Raw genomic sequence first — 21597 nt, 5'->3', positions numbered from 1 at the left:
CCCGCTGCGAGTGCCCTGGTTTTTAAATCTGCATCATTGCTTATCATTGGAGCCAAAGGTGCAGAATCAGTCCTACTCAAACCACATAGACAAGGGAGAAGGAATATTTACAATTATGTGTTTATCATGTATAGTATTTCACACGTGATATTTGATTCATTTAGCAGTCTTAAGGGGTTGAGGCAATCTAGCTAAGAATATTGTTCAAAACCAGGACTGCCACTCACTTCTTCGCTTTCACACTCATTCTTTCCTCTGCATCATAAGGTTCAAATGAATGAGTTACAGGCATAATTGTTGCCATACTTCTCACTGCTCACATTTACTATTTAATACAAATAGGTCACAGCTGAGAAGAGTTATCAGTAGCAATGGAATATACTTCCTACATAAAAGTCATGTCCAAAGTTGTTTTCTAAGCAAGGGAGAAATTCTAGGCAGGGCATGAGAGGGTGGGGACAGTAAATGAGCGAAAATGATATGCAGCAAATATCTTCTTTCAAGGGTGTTAATTTCCTTTTCCTTTTCCTTTGAAGGTGAAGGCTGAAATGTTAGACATGGCAGAAAATGCATTTGATGATGAATACCTGAAATGCACTGACAGAATGGAAGTCAAATATGTTCCCCAGCTGCTCAAGGAGGAAAAAGCAAGCCATGCACTCTTGAAGGCTGTGTGGGAAAATGCAGAAGTGAAGTGGGAAGCCAGGAAGACGCAGATCTTTCTCCCTATGAGTTTTAAAGATAACCATGGAATAGCACTGATGGCATATGTTTCGGAAGCTCAAGAGCAGACTGCTTTTTACCGTATGTTCAATGAAGCTGTGAGGATGGCTGGTCTCTCTCGAAAAGAATATGTCTATGACTTCCAGTTCAAAGCTTTTCATTTTTACCTGACAAAAGCCCTGCAGTTGCTGAGAAGACCTTGTGAGGAAAGTTACAAAAATGTGGTGTATAGTGTAAGCCGGGACACCTCATTTAAATTTGGAGGGCTCAACCAAGCCAGATTGGGCCATTTCACTCTGGCATATTCAGCCAAGCCTCAAGCTCCTGATGACCAACACATTCTGTTAACCATCCACGCGTGCTTTGGAGTTGCCATTGAAAATTTTTTTGATAAAGAAAGTGAAAGAATTATTTTAATACCTCTGAATGAGATTTTTAACGTGTCACAGGATGGGACCAGCAATAACCTTATCCTTCAAAGCACAAACAAGACCTGCAGCCATTATGAGTGTGCATTTCTAGGTGGTAAGTATCTCTGTTCTCTCTGTGCTTGTCTGGAAGGGAAGGAGTGGGATTCTTAGCCCCAGGGAAAGGTCAGAAAAGAAACTTTAAGGTATTTTAAAAGAGAAATGATGCTGATGGTCTTCAGTCTACCTCCTTTCGTATAATTAGGTTTTTTTTTCCTGAAATGTAATTTTATCAAAAGAATACATTTCTAGCATTCTAGAAGGTTAAAGAAATAAAATACTGTTGGGCTCCGGTTCTTAACCAGGGGCAGTTTTGCCCTGCTGGGTCATTTGGCAATAACTAGAACTTTTGATTGTCACGGTTATCCCTAGTTGCTACCAGTAGTATCTGATGGGTAGATGCCAAGGACACTGCTAAACAAAATGCACAGAACAGTCCTGCTGACAAAGAAGTACCTGGTCCATACTCCTGCTTGTAAGGCTTACAATGAAAAATAGCAGCTCCCTGCCCCACCACTCCCTGTCCCCAATTTTCACTCCTCAGTGGTATCGATTTTTAATTTTTCCGCCAAAGTTTTTAATAACGGGCTTCAGAATGTTATCTCTTGATTGTTAGATTTTTTAGACCTCATCAGTTACATCATCAATAATTCAGACTCTATTCTGTTCCACCAATCTTAGCATGTTGGGTTTATGGATTCATATTTGCAGTATGACTGTTGCAGCTATAGGCCTCAATCCATGTTCAAGACAAAAAGAAAGGGAAGGGATCTGGATGGCAGCTAAATCTGCCTGTTTAATAAGGAAAGTAAAAGCTTTCCCAGAAACTGCTAGTAGATTTCTGATTCTGTATCATTAACCAGAATAGCTACTTGGTAATTTATAACTTGAAGAAAAATGTGGAAAGAAGGTAATTAGCTTTTCCTCTCAAGGGTAGGGAGGCAAGAGAGAAGGGAGTTTGAAATAGCTGTTATAGCAGTAAACCAAACATATGTGATAACCACCATCCTCCTCCTCAGTGTTTGTGTATGTCCCCTTTCCAGTCTTCCACTGTAGTAAAGACTGGTACCTTTTGAAATACCTCTTTTACCCAGAGTTATTAGTTTTTTTGTATCCTTAGTTTTTAATATCCCATCAATAATTCATCCCCAAATCCTTAGAAATATAAATCTCTTCTTTTTTTTGTTATAAAAATTTTTTTTTTAATGTTTATTTTTGAGAGAGAGAGAGCGAGAGAGTGCAAGCAGGGGAGGGGCAGAGAGAGGAAGATACAGAATCCAAAGCAGGCTCTAGGCTCCGAGCTGCCCCAGAGCCAGATGTGGGACTCAAATTCATGAACCATGAGATCATGACTTGAGCTGAAGTCAGACACTTAACTGACTGAGCCACCCAGGTGCCCTGAAATATAAATCTCTTCTTAATACATCAGACATATCAGACACTCTTATGGGTTTTTTTTTTTTTTTTTTGAATATACTCCTTCTGGATTCTCCCATCAAACTGCTCTGTGATATACTCTTTAGGCCTGCTATTGAATAGTCTAAAATCTCTCCTCACAATTATTGAGACTTTCTTTTGCTTCTTCCCTGTGAGGAATCCTCTATATCTTAGATTTTTCTCCTCTTTCTTGAATTACTCCTTTGTTTGGCAGGGGTATGGGTTCTCTAAAAGTTTTCTGAGAAAAGGGACATTGAGGGAAATTTTTAAGACTTTACATATTTGTAAAGTCTACTTATAGGCTTGAATAATAGTTTGTGTAGGTTTCTATTTCTGTTTGGGAAATATCTTCCTTGGAATTTTGGAGTCATTCTTCCATTGTCTTCTGGTTTCTGGTGCTGCTGTTAAAAAGTATGAAGCCATTCTACGGGGCGCCTGGGTGGCGCAGTCGGTTAAGCGTCCGACTTCAGCCAGGTCACGATCTCGCGGTCTGTGAGTTCGAGCCCCGCGTCGGGCTCTGGGCTGATGGCTCAGAGCCTGGAGCCTGTTTCCGATTCTGTGTCTCCCTCTCTCTCTGCCCCTCCCCCGTTCATGCTCTGTCTCTCTCTGTCCCAAAAATAAATAAACGTTGGAAAAAAAAAAAAAAAAAAAAAAACTTTAAAAAAAAAAAAAAAAAAAAAGTATGAAGCCATTCTAATTACTAAAGCTTTGAATGAGACCTTATTTCTTTTCTCTGGATGGTTTTACAATGTTTTCTTTATCCCCAGCATTCTGAAATTTAATGATGTTGTGGCTTGGTGTATGTGAGTGAAAGGTTAACAAAACCCTTTCTCCATTATCCTGTGGGAATGACCTCCTGTTGCTCTTCTCCTCACACTGTTTCTCTGTAATCTGTTGAAGGTCGAATGGCAGCTGTGTAAACATGGAACACTGCGTAAGGGTAAACATAGCCCTTGATTGGTAAAATGCATCTGAGCTGGGAGGGTTGTGAATAAACTATAAATACTTGGGGGAAGCCATAGTTTTGGGCATTCCTGAATGTGGTATGACATACCCAGGTGTTTTTCTTGCTGAGTCCTGAAACTGCACTCATGGACTGGTCTCAGAGATATCATCGTCTTTATGTGGCATGAGGCTACTAAACTAGAATGGTTCCTCTAACCACTTGTATAAATGTGTTTCCTTGTACCTGAGCTATAATTCTGGGATTAAAGAATAGCCTTGGGCAGCTGTGAGGACTTGCGCCAAAGGTATGTATCTGCTGCTGCCCTGCTGCTAAATAGTGTGCAGTGTTCCTTCCCTTCTATTCTTCTGCCAAACTAAGTAAACAGGTGGGAGGAGAGCCTTTTTGGGTCTTAGCAGTGTGACGGTCTAGCTGAACCCAAAACCAGAACCACTGATGAAGCAGAATGAGTATTACAGTAGGGCTTCAGAAGTGGGATAGACTTTTAGACTTTGATTCAGTATGTCCAAGGCACTATGAGATAAAAAAGAACAGGTAGGGAAGCGCTGATAAGACATCATGCCAGGGTGGGAGGCTGATCTGCTTTTGATTTAATGGCAGAAACTGTGTGGTCATTGAGGTGCCTGGGGCACAAAATTTAAGGAAGGTCCTTATTCTTAGGATCATACACTTGTGCCATCTGCAAACTTGCATGATCCTGAGTAAGTGCCTTTTAAATTTTGCACTCATAGGCACCTCATTTGCCTCACCCTAATCCTGGACCTGAGTTGCAAGTCAGTGAAACTAACTATTCACCTTAAGAGGACAGATGAAGACTAGAGCGAGTAAATTTGCATTGCGGGGAAAAGTACCCATTCCCCTCATCAACCATACAATGGACCTGTCCAAAAACCAAGCCAGTTAGAGCTGGTTCATACCAGCTCTTGGGAGCTGATTGTGGGCATACATCTCTTCCCAGTTCCTCATATATCACAGGAGTTTGAAGTTAACCATGGTTGAGAGTTTTACCATGGAAATCAGTGAATGCTACAAATTAGGACCCCACCACCCACCCCAAAACCTGTTCACCTAAACCACATTATAGCCAAGAAACCCATTTGAAGCTAGGCTGACAAAATGATACCACTTTTGGTGCTCCTGATGCATTCAGCCAAATGCCATTTGTGGAGGCATTGGTTACACAGAAGCCCTGGCTGCATTAGCTATATGCCAAATTAATCACTGATACCTGGTTGATAGACAAAAGATGGGCAGTGGAACCCACAGAGTTGGTTGTGAATTGGATTCTAAAGAACAAAATGGGTGGAGCCGTTGGGTTGACTAAGAATGAGCCAGGGCTCAGATCTGCATGTGGAAGTGCAATATGAGCTCCTGTGAGGAGGGAAGAGAGGAATATGCCTGCCACTGTGGGCATCCCCACAAGGTCAGGCAGAGGCTGCACAGCAAGTTAATGTTCAAACCAGCCACAAGGAGAGACATTTGTGGAGGCTCACAGGCACGATTTCTTTGGAGAGCTCTGACAAAGGCCACTGCAAATGATTGTATAGATTTAATGCTAAACTGGAATCTAACCAGCATCCCCTGCTGCTATCTAGAAACAGCTAATGGGATCTCAGGGACAAAACCTCTCAAAGTAATAATTACAGGTAGGCTGTTTTAGAAAAGGTGAAGGCAGGTATCTGATGGAAGCCTGAGACACCAGAAGGGAGATTGTTCGCTCTTCTGTGAGGGCTTCCTGAGCAGCAGCAGGTGCACACTCCCCTCTCTGGTCATGAGAATAGGCTGACACCATTTTTAACCCCTCCTGTCAGCACCAGTGGGCTTCAGAGAGAGGCACAGAAACTAGTGGAGGCTTGAGGTGCTTATACCAAGCCCTTGCCTCCCTGTACTCTGAATGTCTTTTTTTTTTTTTTTTAAACTGTGGACTTGAGAGCCAGAGCAGCAGTGGGCCCCTACCCCAGAAGACCAGCACGAGTACCAAGTCTGCTAACCATAGAATGCTGCAAAGCTTCAGCTCTAGGGGAAATAGGATCTAGCCTTTTTTTTTTCGAGTATTTTTTTTAATGTTTATTTACTTTCTGAGAGACAGAGTGTGAGCAGGGCAGGAGCAGAGAGAGAGGGGAACACAGAATCCGAAGCAGGCTCCAGGCTCTGAGCTGTCAGCACAGAGCCCCATGTGGGACTCGAGCTCACGAACCGTGAGATCATGACTTGAGCCAAAGTCAGACACTCAACCGACTGAGCCACCCAGGTGCCCAAGGATCTAGCCTTTTTAAACAAGCAGATCAAAACACACAGGGTTAAAATTTTCTACACACTAGACAAGGCCAAACACTCCCACTGTAGGCAAGGAGAAGCACTGCAGAGAACTGACCTAAGGAAAAGAACAGCCAAAACACAACAGTGCACACAACATATACCAAAAACACTTCCTGAGGTGTATCCTGAAGCCCTGAACAGCCTATGACTTCTTAATACAGCTATTGCTCTCAGGAGCAGGAAACATAACAGACTTTCCTAACACACAGAAGACTGAGATCTAAACAAAATGACAAGCTGCAGGAATTCTTCCCAATAGAAAGAACAAGAAGAGGTCATGAGCAGGGATCTAATCAAAATAAGTATAAGTAATATGCCTGAACCACAATTTAAAACAGCAGTCATAAGGGTACTACCTGGACTTGAGAAAAGTATAGAAGACACCAGGGAGTCCTTTATCATGGAGATCAAAAGACCTAAAAACTAGCCTAAATAAAAAATGCAGTAACCGAGATGCTAAACAGACTGTAATGACCAGGATGGAGAAGCAGAGGAATGAATAACTGATATAGAAGATAAAATAATTTGGGTGCCTGGGTGGGTCAGTCAGTTAAGTGTTGGACTTTGACTCAGGTCATGAACTCAAAGTTCGTGAGTTCAAGCCCTGCATTGGGCTGTCTGCTGTCAGCACAGAGCCCACTTGAGATCTTCTGTCTCTCTGTCTCTTTGCTCCTCCCCTACTCATTCCTTCTTTCTCTCTCTCTCTCTCTCTCTCTCTCTCACATATAAACATTTAAGAAAAGATAAAATTATGAAAAATGATGAAGCTGAAAAGAAAATGAAAAGAAAATTACTGGATCACGAATGTATACATATGGAACTCATTGTCTCCATAAAGCATTATAACGTTTGTATCATAGGAGTCCCAGAAGAAGAGAGGGGGAAAGGGGAAGAAGGTTTATTTGAGCATATTATAGTTGAAAACTTCCCACATCTGAGGAGGGAAACAGACATCAAATCCAGAAGGCACAGAGAACTCCCATCAAAATCAACAAAGGCAGGCCAACACCAGGACATATAGTAAAATTTGCAAAATACGGAGATGAGCAAAGAATCCTGAAAGCAGCAAAGGAAAAGAAATCCCTAACCTACAAGAGAAGACAAAAAAGGTTAGCAACAGATCTCGCCACAGAAACTTGGCAAGCCAGAAGGGAGTGGCATGATATATTCAGTATGCTGACTGGGAAAAATATGAAGCCAAGAATCCTTTATCCAGCAAGGCTGTCATTCAGAATAGAAGGAGAGATAAAGAGTTTCTCAGACAAACAAAAACTAAAGGAGTTCATGACCACTAAACCAGCCCTGCAATAAATAGTAAAGAGGACTCATTGAATAGGATAGAATGGCCAAAAGCAACAAAGACTAGAAAGGAACAGAGAAAATCTCCAGAAACCCTGATTTTAGAGGTAGTACAGTGGCACTAAATTCTTACCTAATAATCACTGAATGTAAATGCACTAAATGCTCCAATCAAAAGACATAGGGTATCAGATTGCATAAAAATATTAAGACCCTCAATATGCTGCCTATGAGAGACTCATTTTAGAACTAAAGACACAGCCAGATTAAAAGTGAGGAGATGAGAACCATTTCTAATGCTAATAGATGTCAAAAAGAGCCAGAGGAGCCATAGTTACATCAGACCAATTAGATTTTAAACCAAAGACTCTAAAAAGAGAAGAAAAAGGGCACCATATCATAATAAAGGGGTCTATCCAACAAAAAGAGCTAACAATTATAAATACATATGCCCCAAACTTTAAACACCCAAATATAGAAATCAAAACATAAACTCATTGCTAATAATACCATAATAGTAGGGGACTTCAACACCCAACTTACAGTAGTGGACAGATCATCTAAGCAGAAAATCAACAAGGAAACGATGGCTTTGACTGACACATTGGACCAGATGGACTTAATATATATTCAGAACATTTTATCCTAAAGCAGCAGGATACACATTCTTCTTGAGTGCACATGGAACATTCTCCAGAGTAGATCACATAGTGAGACACAAATCAACCCTCAACAAGTACAAAAAGATCAAGATCATGACATGCGTATGTTCACACCACAATGCTATGAAACTCAAAATCAACCACAAGAAAAAATTTGGAAGAACCACAAATAGCTTGGAGATTAAAGAACATTAAAGAATGTTAAAGAAACATTAAACAAACATTAAAGAAACATTAAAAGAAATATTAAAGAAACATTAAAGAATGAATGGGTTAACCAAGAAATTAAAGAAGAAATTAAAAAGTACATGGAAGCTAATGAAAATGATAACACAACAGCCCAAAACCTCTGGGATGCAGCAAAGGCAGTCATAAGAGGGAAGTATATAGCAATCCAGGCCTTCCTAAAGAAGAAAGAAAGGTCTCAGATACACAACCTAATCCTACAACTTAAAGAGCTGGAAAAAGAAAGCAGGTAAAACCCAAATCCAGAAGAAGATAGGAAATAATAAAGATTAGAGCAGAAATCAATGCTATCGAAATCAAAAGAACAGATCAATGAAACTGGGAGCTGGTTTAAGAATTAACAAAATTGATAAACCCTTAGCCAGTTTGATCAAAAAGAAAAAGGAAAGGACCCAGGGGGTGCCTGGGTGGCTCACTCAGTTAAGTGTCCAACTTCAGCTCAGGGCATGATCTCGCAGTTCTTGAGCTCAAGCCCCGCGTTGGGCTCTGTGCTGACAACTCAGAGCCTGGAGCCTGCTTCCAATTCTGTGTCTCCCTCCCTCTCTGCCCCTCCCCCCCTCAAATAAACATTAAAAAATATATATATTTTTCAAGAAAAAGGAAAGGACCCAAATAAATCAAGAATGAAAGAGGACAGATCACAACTAACACTGAAGAAATAAAAACATTAATAAGAGATTATTATGAGCAATTATATGTCAATAAATTGGGCAATCTGGAAGAAATGGACAAATTCCTAGAAACATATAAACTACCAAAACACTTGTTGAGATGAGCACAGAATGTTATATGTAGGGGATGAATCACTGGATTCTATTCCTGAAATCATTTTTGCACTATATACTAACTTGGATGTACATACATATATATATATATGTATGTGTATATGTATATATATGTGTGTATGTATGTGTATGTATATATGTGTGTGTGTATGTATATATGTATATATTTAAATCAGTAACAAATACAAAGAAACTCATTGACAATAATACAATAATAGTAAGGGACTTTAATACCCCCTACTATGGGTGTTATAGACAGATCATCTAAGCAGAAAATCAGCAAGGAAACAATGGCTTTGAATGACACAGTGGACCAGATGGGCTTAACAGAGATTCAGAACATTTCATTCTAAAGCAGCAGAATACACATTCTTTTTGAGTGTATATGGAACATTCTCCAGAGTAGATCACATCCTGGGTCACAAATCAGGCCTCAACTAGTACAAAAAGATTGAGATCATACCATACATATTTTCAGACCACAGTGCTATGAAACTTGAAGTCAACCACAAGGAAAAATTCTGGAAAGACCACAAATACATGGAGGTTAAAGAACATCTAACTGGAGAATGAATGGGTTAACCAGGAAATTAAATAAGGAATTTAAAAAGTACATGGAAGCAAATGAAAATGAAAACATGACAGTCCAAAACCTTTGGGATGCAACAAAGGTGATCCTAAGAGGGAAGTATATAGTAATACAGGCCTACATCAAGAAACAAGAAAAGTCCAAAAAAACAACCTAATCCTACACTTAAAGGAGATAGAAAAGGAACAGCAAATTAAAGCCTAGAAAAGCCATCAGATGGGAAATAATAAAGATAAAAAAATGATATAGAAAAAAATCCCAGTAGAACAGATGAATGAAACTAAGAGCTGGGTCTTTGAAAGAATTAATAAAATTGGTAAATTCCTAGCCAGACTTATCAAAAAGGAGACAGAAAGGACCCAAATAGATAAAATCACAAATAAAAAAGGAGAGATCACAACTAACACCATAGAAATATAAACAATCATAAGAGAATGTTATGAAAAATTACATGCCAACAAATTGGGCATTCTGGAGGAAATGGAGAAGTTCCTAAATATACAAACTACCAAAACTGAAACAGGAAGAATAGGAAATTTGAACAGACCCATAACCAGCAAAGAAGGTAAATCAGTAATCAAAAGGCTCCCAACAAACAAGAATCCAGGACCAGATGACTTCCCAGGGGAATTACACCAGACACTTGAAGAAGAGTTAATACCTCTTCTCAAACTATTCCAAAAAAATATAAATGGAAGTAAAACTTCAAAACTCATTCTATGAGGCCACATTTACCTTGATTTCAAAATGACACCAGAACCCCACTAAAGCAGAATTACAGGGAATTCATCCCTGATAAACCTGTATGAAAAAATTCTCAACAAGATACTAGCAAATTGAGTCCAACAACACATTAAAAGAACCATTTACCACAGTCAATTGGGATTTATTCCTGGGCTGCAGGGGTGGTTCAGTATCCACAAATCAAACAATGTGATACACCACATTAATAAAAGGTAAGAAACACATTATCTTCTCAATAGATGCAGAAAAAGCATTTGACAAAATACAGTGTCCATATTTGATAAAAACTCTGAAGAAAGTAGGGATAGATGGAATGTACCTCAACATCATAAAAGCCATATTGAAAAGACCCACAGCTAATATTATCCTCAATGAGGAAAACCTGAGAGCTTTTTCTCTAAGCCCCATAGTAATACAGGGATGTCCACTCTCACTCCTGTTATTTAATATCATACTGGAAGTCCCAGCCTTAGCAATCAGACAACAGGAAGAAAGAAAAGGCATCCAAATTAGCAAGTAAGAAGTCAAACTTTGATTTTTCACAATGACATGATATTCTTATGTAGAAAACCCGAAAGACCCTACCAAAAAACTGCTAGAACTGATACACGAATTCAGCAAAGTTGCAGAATATGATATCAACGTACATAAATCTGTTGCATTTCTATCCACCAATAATGAAGCAGCACAAAGGGAAATCAAGTAATCAGTCCCATTCACAGTGTACAGAAAACCATATGATACCTAGGAATAAACCTAACCAAAGAGGTAAAAAGATCTGTACTCTGAAAACTAGAGAGCTTATGAAAGAAATTGAAGATGACAAAATAGAAATGGAAAACATTTCATGATCATGAATTAGAAGAACAGATATTGTTAAAATATCTATACTACCCAAAGCAATCTACACATTTAATGCAATCCCTATCACAATACCACCAGCATGTTTCACAGGGCTAGAACAAATCATAAAATTTGTAGGAGCCAGAAAATACCCTTAGAGTCCAAAGCATTCTTGAAAAAGCAAAGCAAAGCTGGAGGCATAACAATTTCAGACTTCAAGCTGTATTACAAAGCTATAGGTCATCAAGACAGTATGGGATAGGCACAAAAATATACACATGGATCAATGGAATAAAATAGAAAACCTGGAAATGGAGCCATAACTATATAGTCAACTAATCTTTGACAAAGCTGGAAGGAATATCCACTGGAAATAAGACTGACTCTTCAACAAATGGTGTTGGGAAAATTGGACAGCAACATGCAGAAGAATGAAACTGGACAACTTTCTTACACCATACACAAAAATAAAAATGGATAAAAGACCTAAGTATGAGACAAATCAAAATCCTAGAGGAGAACACAGGCATCAACCTCTTTGACCTTGGCCACAGCAACTTCTTACTAGACACATCTCTGGAGGCAAGGGAAACAAAAACAAAAATGAACTATTGGGATTTCATCAAGTAAAAAACCTTCTGCACAATGAAGGAAAGAACAAAACTGAAATACTACTTACAGAATGGAAGAGGATATTTGCAAATGACATATCTGATAAAGGATTAGTATCCAAAATCTGTAAAGAACTTACCAAACTCAACACCCCAAGGTAATCCAGTTAAGAAATGGGCAGAAGACATGAACAGGCATTTTCCCAAAGAAGACATTCAGGTAGCTAACAGACACATGAAAAGATGCTCAACTTCACTCATCATCAGAGAAATACAAGTCAAAACCACAATGAGATACCACCTCACACCTGCCATAATGGCTAAAATTAACACAGGAAACAACAGATGTTGGTGAGAATGTGGAGAAAGGGGAACCCTCTTAACACTGTTTGTGGGAATGCAAACTAGTGCAGCCACTCTGGAAAGCAGTATGGAGGTTCCTCAAGAAGTTAAAAATAGAACTACCCTATGACCCAGCAGTTGTGTTACTATGCATTACCTAAAAGATATAAAAATACTGATTTGAAGGGGCACATGCACCCTGATGTTTATAACAGCATTATCAACAATAGCTAAATTATGGAAAGAGCCCAAATGTCCATCACCTGATGAATGGAGAAAGAAGATGTGGTGTGTGTGCGTGTGTGTGTGTGTATACACACACATATAATAGAACATTACCTATCAAAAAGAATGAAATCTTCCCATTTGCAATTATATGGATTGAGCTAGAGAGTCTTCTGCTAAGTGAAATAAGTCAATCAGGGAAAGAAAGAAATACCATATGATTTCACTTGTATGTGGCATTTAAGAAACAAAACAGATGAACATAGGGGAAGGGGGAAAAAAAGGGAGGCAAACCATAAGAGACTCTCAACTATAAAGAACAAACTGAGGGTGGGCTGGTGACGGAGGGTACTTTTTGTGAAGAGCACTGGGTGTTATATGTAAGTGATGAATCGCTAGACTCTACTCCTGAAACCAGTATTACACTACATATTAACTTACCAGAATTTAAATGAAAACTTGAAACAAGAAAATAAATAAAAAATAAAAACAGAAATGTGTATAAACTAGTTTGAGCTAAGGAAAAAGAATAATAAAGGTAGGCTCTTTTTTAAGTTTTTTTGTTTTGTTTTTTAATTTTAATGTTTATTCACTTTTTGAGAGAGAGTGCGCGCACACGTGCGTGGGTGGGGGAGGGGCAGAGAGAGAGGGAGACACAGAATCCAAAGCAGGCCCCAGGCTCTGAGCCATTGGCACAGAGCCCAACGCGGGGCTCAAACTCGGAATAGCGAGATCATGACCTGAGCCAAAGCCGGACACCCAACTGACTGAGCCACCCAGGTGCCCTTTAAGGTTTTTTTAATGTTTATTTATTTTTGAGGGGGGGGCAGAGTCAGAGTGTGGGCAGGGGAGGAGCAGAGAGAGAAGGAGACAGGCAATCTGAAGCAGGCTCCAGGCTTTGAGCTGTCAGTACAGAGCCTGACATGGAGCTCAAACTCATGTATCGTGAGATCATGATCTGAGCTGAAGTCAGATACTTAGGTGACTGAGCCACCTAGGCACCCCAAAGCTAGGCTTTTTAGATAATAAGCAGGGATTTTAAAAACTCAAGCCAGACGGACATAATCAGAACCTTGTTCCAATGTCACTGAATATAACTCTGGATGAAAAAATGTATTTCTAGAAGGGATAAAAAATTATACTAAATTTAGCTCTAATATAGTTCTGTGTTAATGGTTTTAAACTTGTGTATGATTTCCAAGGTAAAAATTTATTGTGGGCCTTACAAAAACTAGTTATCCCCCCCCACCCAAAAAAGAGGTCAGTTGGTTATGAATTGGAGAAAACATTGGTGTAGTACAATTTTCTGGTGGTCAAAAGTACTAATTTTGGTTTTAATCCAAGATTGTATGAGTGAACTGTGGGGTAAATGGGAACAAAATCCTTACTCCTTTCTCATGGGGAAATTACTGCAGGCTAACCTTCTTCTGTACCGTTTTCCTAGAAAACTTGATAAAGGTAGAATGTGAATGTGAATGGTACAATCATGCTACATTCCTTATTTTTAAAAATGACCCATTGGAAAATTGTACCTGGATTGAGAAAACTATAGATGAATTATGATACCTGGTAGAAAACCATAGCTTTGGGATTCCCTGTGCCTTATAGTGCAAATATAAGATTTACTGGAAGGAAATTTTCTCGAAGTTTCCTTCCAGTAAATATACATCATACTCTGATCTCTCATACAATATACATCATACTCTGATCTCTCATTATTTTACTGAACAGGCTAGGCATAGATCATCTGGCATTTTGGCCAGTGTTTCTATAGAGAGGGTCAAGATTGTATATATGTAAATATGTTCTACATATTAGTAGAGTCATGGGGGCAGGGAATATATCAAGGTTCTTTAGCTGGAAAAGTAACCCTGTTACTTTTACTCCAGAGGAGCCCCTGGATTCCAGTGGCTGGTTTTAGTCTATTTTATTAATCTTACTGAGACCTGTTGAGCCAGTTCTCTGCTAAGCCATCAAAAGAGGGAAGGAAGATAAACCTGTAGGACTGTCCAAATTTAGTTTTCATAAATCCACCCCTAGCCCTTGAGGGCTCATTAAACATAAGTATATTCACTGGTTCTGATTAACACTCCTTTTTAGCCTCCCCTGAGAGGAGTAAAGTTCCAGTAAGTCATAGTCTTTCACAGCCTAATCATGGAAGTAACGTCTCATCACCTTTGCTGTATTCTGTTTGCTAAAAGCAAGTCATTAGGCTCAGTCCACATGCAAGAGGAGAGGATTATATAAGGACGTGAGTACCAGGAGGCAGGATCACTGGGAACCATGTCAGAAGCTGCCTACCATAATCCCACCCCGTTACAGTTGGTCACTTCCTCTTGAGGATGATCCAGATTGGCTGTCCTTTTTCCACAATAATCAGTTCCATGGTGACCTCTGTGGCAAAGGAGTCTAGTTACAGAACCACTGGAAGCAAAGTCAACCTCCAGTTTCATGTACTCATGGTTTTGACCTAATCAATATGATCTATTTGTTTGCTGAGGTCATATGAAATATGTATTGATTTACTGAAGTAGAAGCAGGTATTGTGTGAATGTCTATCCATCCACTGAGGTCAGAACAAGCACACCCACACAGAAAGGAGGAGAGTATGCTATTCCTCCAGTTCACCTCATTCTTTAACACCTAATTCCTTGATACTTGGAAAATTAGCTAACAGAGGTTAGCATGGTTTAATGCAACTTATAAATATCTCAAGACAGCCAACCAGTCAGTCTTGTAGAGATCTTCATTGGAAGGCTAATAGAATTTTTCGTTTGAGGTCCTAATCCTTTATAAATGACTTCCTTACTGTGGTAGATTTGCTTAGAGAGCCAGAAGCTATAGTAGATGATGGCCTCACATGCCTGATTTGCTTTGCCAGTCCCCAGGTGCTTTTCTCTAGGTGCATTCACTTCATATAAGCATGTACACATGTAGCATAAATCTTGAGTTCTTGAGTTGTATTTGATGCATTTGTTTATGTAGAGAGGGACTACATATGGCTTTATCTTTAGTAATCCAGTTCTCAGTGTCTCAGGGGCCTGATCATACAGTCTAGAGTATTAGGATTGGCACATGAATGTATATAAAGGTAGATTTTAGTCAGTCCCAGGGCAGTGTACTTCCTGCCAGGATCACCATTTGAAGTTCAGCTACTCGCAAGAGCATCCAAGAAAATGAATAAGTTATTATAATGGATGGATGCAGCACTCCATTGGATGTGCCCAACCTGGGGGAAGGCTGTTTTCTTAGAGAACTGTGCTGTCTTTTCAGGTGTGAAGTCTTGTAGCTAAGGTCTCTGTTGAGCCAGTAGTTCAGGGTAAAGGAGTACATAAGGCTTTTGTGATGTCTGATGTGGAGGTTCTCAGATTTTCTTGGTTCATGGTGTTCCTAGTGTTGTCATAATTGTTTTGACAGTGTCCATATGCTAAAAGAAATACCTAAAAGGTTCCATTTATAGAGTCAAACAACTCGGTGTTTATGTTCTAACACCTTAGTAACTGTTTGAAAAAGTAATATACATAAACAGTTTTCTAAAGATTATTTCATTCTTAGCTACAGTAACTTGCTAATGGGATATATATGCCTGTTTAACACTGCACAGTTTGTCAGACTTTGCAATCCGATTAGACACCACTTATTTCCTGATCCACATTGATTTTTCACATATATTTGGTTTTTGTCATAATTGCCGAAAACCCAGCCTTGCAAATATGTCCATCAAACAGAATATTGACATGGGATGACTTTGCAACTGAGTTCCACTTCAAGTTCTAGTTCTTGCTGTGCCTGACAGATACCAAGTACATCTGCATTTGTCCTGAAATTTTAAAATATCCTTTGGTAGCCCTGTGAATTTGCTATAGCATTCACGGACACCTCCACCACTGTTTGGAGACTGCAGGTCCCATAGACAGCCACTTGTTTGTGAAAGTGGTCAAGGCCTTAGGAGTCAGGTTTGGCTCTTAATTGGAAGTAAATCTCCATGGACCATGGAACTTCTGGGGTTTTATCTTACTGGTGGAACTTAAATTCAGGGAGAGCCCATCGCATGATAAGATAGCGGGTTGGAGAGACATGACTTTTCTTGCAGTGAGACAGTCTCAGTCCCAGTAACAGGCAAGCAGTAGCAGCTCCCAAAGGGAAGAAATGCTTATGTGCAGAAACCCAGTGATTAACAAATACTGCCTTAGTCTTGTTGCTGGAAATTCCAATCAGCTCTGAGTTTGGTTACAGACATCTGTAATTTCTGGGGATCTGAAGGAGAAAGGGAACTCCGGAGAGGGCTTTATTTACTGTTGTCTGGACTGTTTCTAAGTCTTCTTACTGTAGAGTTCTCTGCTAAAATGGCAGTTTACAAGGTTTTCTAGTGTGACTGGTAGAAATAGGCACCATTTGTGTTCTCATGGATTCTTTCCCTGGCATCAGGTAGTTTCCCCATACCCGATCACATAAGTTGATCCGTATTTTGCTCAGTATTCAAAGGAAACCCTTTGAAGATCTCTGGGGTTCTCTCTGTACAGCACCCTCCTCTTTAGTACTCTGTAAAAACCAAATTATCTTTGTATTTTTTTTATGGAAAAAATTTAAACTACTTAATGGTTATAGTACCATTCAAGTTTCTATTTATTCTTGAGTTTTAATAAGTTCTGTTTTTCTAGGCATTTGTTCTATATTTCAAATTTATTGGTGTAAATCTAGTCACAGTAATCTTGTGGGTTTTTTCACACCTATCAAATCTGTGGTTATAGTCCCTTCTTTAATTCTCTATATATTTGTGCTTTCTCCTGTTTATTTCTGCACCAGTCTCCTCTCTTTTAACCCAAAATAGTTTACTTTTTTGCTGTTGAAAAACTAATGGAAAATTAAGTTCAGTCAAATAGGGAAGAGAAATGCAGTCTTGAATAAATGGATCTGTGTTAAACATTAAAGAAGATCCATTCTCTATTACTGGAGGCTCTCAAAAATTTTGTGCTTAAAAATCACTTGGGATTTCTTGTTTAAAATGCAGAATACAAGGCATCACCCCCAGAAATTCTGTATCAGTCCGTAGTCCTAGCTAGGGCCCTGGTGTACTTTTTAATAAGCACCCAGATGATTCTTAAGTATGTGATTAGAAGACTACACTTTGAGAAATATACTCTAATGTGTGGTACAGACGAAAGATAAAAGTTTTAAAATCCCCCAGTGTCTAGTCCCCTGGCTGAATCTTTCTATTATACCAATAGCTTTCTTATACACATCTTCCCTCACCTTTACCTCACCCTCTGAGGTGAGTAAGGCCTCTGAGTAAGGCTTGCACTTACTCATTTCCTGCTAAAGCAGTATTTTGTATTAGTCTCTAGACTGTTCTTAAAAAATGTCTAGTCTAGGGGCGCCTGGGTGGCTCAGTCGGTTGAGTGTCCGACTTCGGCTCAGGTCATGATCTCGCGGTGTGTGAGTTTGAGCCCCGCGTCCGGCTCTGTGCTGACAGCTCGGAGCCTGGAGCCTGTTTCAGATTCCGTGTCTCCCTCTCTCTCTGACCTTCCCCTGCTCATGCTCTGTCTCTGTCTCAAAAATAAATAAAAACATTAAAAAAAAAATTAAAAAAAAGTGTCTAAGGGCGCCTGGATGGCTCAGTCTGTTAAGTGTCTGACTCTTGGTTTTGGCTCAGGTCATTATCTCACGGTTTGTGGGTGCGAGTCCCGTGTTGGGCTCTACACTGGCAGTGCAGAGCCTGCTTGGGATTCTCTCTCTCCCTCTCTCAGCTCCTCCCCTGGATGTGTGCACGTGCACGCTCTCTCTCTCTCTCCGCCTCTCTCTCAAAATAAATAAACAAAAATTTCAGTCTAGTCAGACACCTGAGGGCACCATCAGACACCTCAGGGCACCATCCAGATTTGAACAGATCCCTACCATTTCCTTGACCAGTGGAAACTGGACCAAGACACCTAGATTCTTGGTTCAAATCCTACACAAGATGGTACAGGATTTGAGAGCAGATTATGGAAAAGTGCATCTCTCATAGTGAAGCCAGACATCTTGGGGATCCCCCCCCCCCCATTTTAGATGGAGAGATTCATCCGCAGGTAGCTGAATATCCAGATTAGATCAGTGAGTTAGCCAAACATGGAGAAGAGGCCATGGGACTCTAGATCCTCATGTGACTTTCTAGGAAGCCCTCTGTATTTCATGGTGGCTCTAAATCTAAACATCCTCTCACTGAAGTTCTTGCCATAACCATAGTTGGGCATATCAGAGTGGTTGCTGCAGCACTGGTGACTTTTTCTAGGGCATCACCAAGGAGATGGACTAGGACCTTATAAAGATACACTAGTAGGTGCCATATTCCTGCTCTCCAAAAACTGTAGAATTTTCTTATATATATAGGTCAGTGTTCTGGAACAGACCATAGATTAATGTTTGGGGTAGACCAACTTGTTGCCTTATATGAATGTGAAGGATCTTTATTTATATATTCAAGGATCTAGAAGACCTGATTGAGATTCTCTTTCTCCAGTGAATAGGAATTGTCATAGTAAAAGGATAGGTTTGCTGTTGAGGACATTAGTATCTGAAGAGAAGATTAACTGAACAGATGGGTAAATTTTTTCCTAACTTTTGCAGACTAATCATAAAATAGAATCATAAAATGTTAGCCTTGGATGGGTATTTAGAGGTCATTTGAAGCAAATTCCCAGTAAAAGGTACAGCTAAGGAAACTTAATTCCAGAAGCATTAGATGTTTTATCAAAGATCATACTGTTTGGTGGCTGTAGTATAAATACAAAAATGTAATTGTTCTGCGTTTTGAATCCCACCAAATTATGGATCTGATAGACTAAAGCTGACAAATTAGGTTATCAGTAGCCATAAAACCAATTTGAAATCTTTACTAAGGCAGATTGTGTCTAACAAAGCTGTATCTTCATATTTCAGGACTAAAAGCTGAAAATTGTATTGAGAACATGGGTAAGATATGCTTTTAAAGTATTATCTTTCTAAGGGGAATTTTATCAGTGTTCCTCTCCCAGGCATGCGGCAGAGCCACCCCACCATATTGTCATATCATCAGCCATCATTTTCTTGAGGCTAAGATGTGCTGCTGCTGCTATGCTGCTACCACTGCCACCGCCGCCACCACCACCGTGTCAGGTGGAGGGCCCAGGAGCCTTGCTGCTTACTCTCCACCCCTAGCCACGCCTGGGGCTGTGCTCTCAAACACAGCATTTGCCTTGGGCATGCAGGGACCATGCTACTCTCACCGTAGCCTGTCCATGTAGGAGCTTAAGGACTTCTAAATGCCCCTACATGATTCCTATGCACAGAGCTAGATTCATAGTCTTCTATTTTGATATCTTAGGAAATAACATCTGGGAGACTGACAAAGGGAAGAAGTAGAGTGCATTTGGCTTAAGGAGGGAATCGGGGGGGACAGAATGGTAATATGGTTTGTTTGTCTCTGCTTCTCAGTGAAAAATAAGAGGAGGTAACAAAAATAATCTTTCTCAGAGGACCATAGGAAAGATTGGGAAGAGAAACAGGATTTCTACGAGGAATAGCATTATCAGATAAGCCCAATAGATTTGAACCAAGGTTTCCAGAAAATGCTTTAGGCTAATGCATGCTTTGGGTGGATCCTTTTGAAGATTTCCTTGCTAAAAAGTTTGAGAATAACGGTCTGCTTCTAGCTGTCTTCCTGGCTAGTTTTTCTATGAATTCTTCATGTAATTAAAATAAATCCATATCCATTTGCTTTGAGATTAAAATCTTAAATTTCTCATATTACTGTATTTTTGTAAGCCAACCTAAATCTTTATTATTAACAAGCATTTAAAAATAGAGTGAACCTGACATTTATTTAAATCTGATGATAGTACTTAGGTAATGAAAACGTGTTTGTATTTCAGAATATTCTCAACCCATCTATATCTACAACCCTGGTAAGTGTGCTCTAATTTTTAAAAATAATCTTTAAATGGATGTTTAATATTTAGCAGCTCTTTCCTGTTAGCAAATTCACTTCTTAGCTGAAGAAAGAGTACTTTGCAGACAGGAAGGGAAGTAACTTGACAGATAAGTGGTGGGGGGGTATCTATTTTGGGGAAACTTACCTTCCTACAAATGAGAGGGGTTGGGTCTTTGGAGATCTGAAGAATATGGAAACGTTCAGGGGAGTAGACCTGAAGAGCTAGTTGCTTTTGACAGGTCTGAGGACCTCTTATGTATAGTTCTATATTTAGTCATTGAAATTAGCCTGTGTGGCACCACACATCCAGATGAAAGCAGAAAAGCTACTCATTTGCATCTGTCAGAGATGCTGATATTTGCTATCATTTGACTAAAGTATCTAGGTGATTAGATGCTTTTCCTCCCTAAGTTTCCACTTATGGTGATATGACTCAGATCACTTCTTTGCATTTAAGTTCCTTATTATGTGTTTGGCCCATGTAGCTACAGTATGTTTTTCTTTATTGATGAGAGAACAGCATCTGGCTTTTTCTTAAGTATGCAATTTACTTGATTTTTAGCAGATATTTCCTGTCCTGATGTGAAGCATTTTATGCCCTTGAGGACTTGCTTTGCAACACTTCTTATTGGCCCATTGCAGCCACAAGTTTTACTGGTCATTTCACAGAGATTTCAGCTAACTCTTCAAGATAGACATTTTTCTAGCTCATTGAGATCCCCCAGAGATTTGCTATATGTGATGATTTTTCTTTATAAAGGGGGCCAGAGGAAGGTTCCAATTAGGTACATTTAGACTCTGGCTTACATTTAGTAGCTTTAGTTGACTGGATGTACCAAGTGATTCTTTATGGCTATCATACCTGAAAATAGTTTGTTGTAACTATAGTAATTCTCAGTTATTTTGTTTTATCACTAAAACGGATAAGTTTCTTCTTATAACTTAGGTGAGAAAAACCAGAATCTTGAAGACTCTGGTAAGATATTTTCATAAACTCTGGGGGTTTTCATTTGCAATATGGCTCTCTTAGTGATGGAAACAGGTAAGCATGGCATGGTAAGGAAAAGTCGGAAGAAGGCAGAACCCACTTTAGCGTACTCGTTTGGTATATCAGAGCCCTCCTGAGTTACAGATGGACCTTCTTTGTAAAGATGACACAGCAGCTCTCTCTCTTACCTATCTGTCTTATCTCCAAGATGACCCACAGAGCAGTTAGAGACATGACATGAGGAATTAGTTTTAAAGAGCATATTTTCTGCTTTTATATAAGGTTAGCTGTTACATGGGTAGAGGAAGGTATGACTAATTACTCACAAACTCTTGTGACCTAGGGTTAGGGTGTTGGGCAGGAGCATTAAAAAATGGCATTATTCTTTTCTAAATTAAAATGATT

The 21597-nt window shown here is 39.5% G+C and overlaps 1 protein-coding gene across 9 annotated transcripts in view; it reads left to right on the top strand.

The window, feature by feature from the left end:
- The window catches only part of ART3 (ADP-ribosyltransferase 3 (inactive)), a 151168-nt gene that overhangs the window by 121975 nt on the left and 7596 nt on the right, over positions 1 to 21597 (top strand). For 6 of the 9 annotated variants that reach the window (XM_086704826.1, XM_086704830.1, XM_086704824.1 and 3 more), the window contains 4 exons: positions 537 to 1248; positions 19175 to 19207; positions 20146 to 20178; positions 21151 to 21180. In XM_086704826.1, coding sequence (XP_086560952.1) covers positions 537 to 1248; positions 19175 to 19207; positions 20146 to 20178; positions 21151 to 21180 — 808 coding nt within the window. The remainder of the gene's footprint in view (positions 1 to 536; positions 1249 to 19174; positions 19208 to 20145; positions 20179 to 21150; positions 21181 to 21597) is intronic. The other 3 variants (XM_086704831.1, XM_086704829.1, XM_086704823.1) reach the window with 1 other exon arrangement.

Source organism: Puma concolor, chromosome B1 (genome assembly GCF_028749965.1).
Source record: "Puma concolor isolate L17-30 chromosome B1, mPumCon1.1.hap2, whole genome shotgun sequence".
NCBI lineage: Eukaryota > Metazoa > Chordata > Mammalia > Carnivora > Felidae > Puma > Puma concolor.
This window is presented reverse-complemented; position numbering and strand designations above follow the sequence as displayed.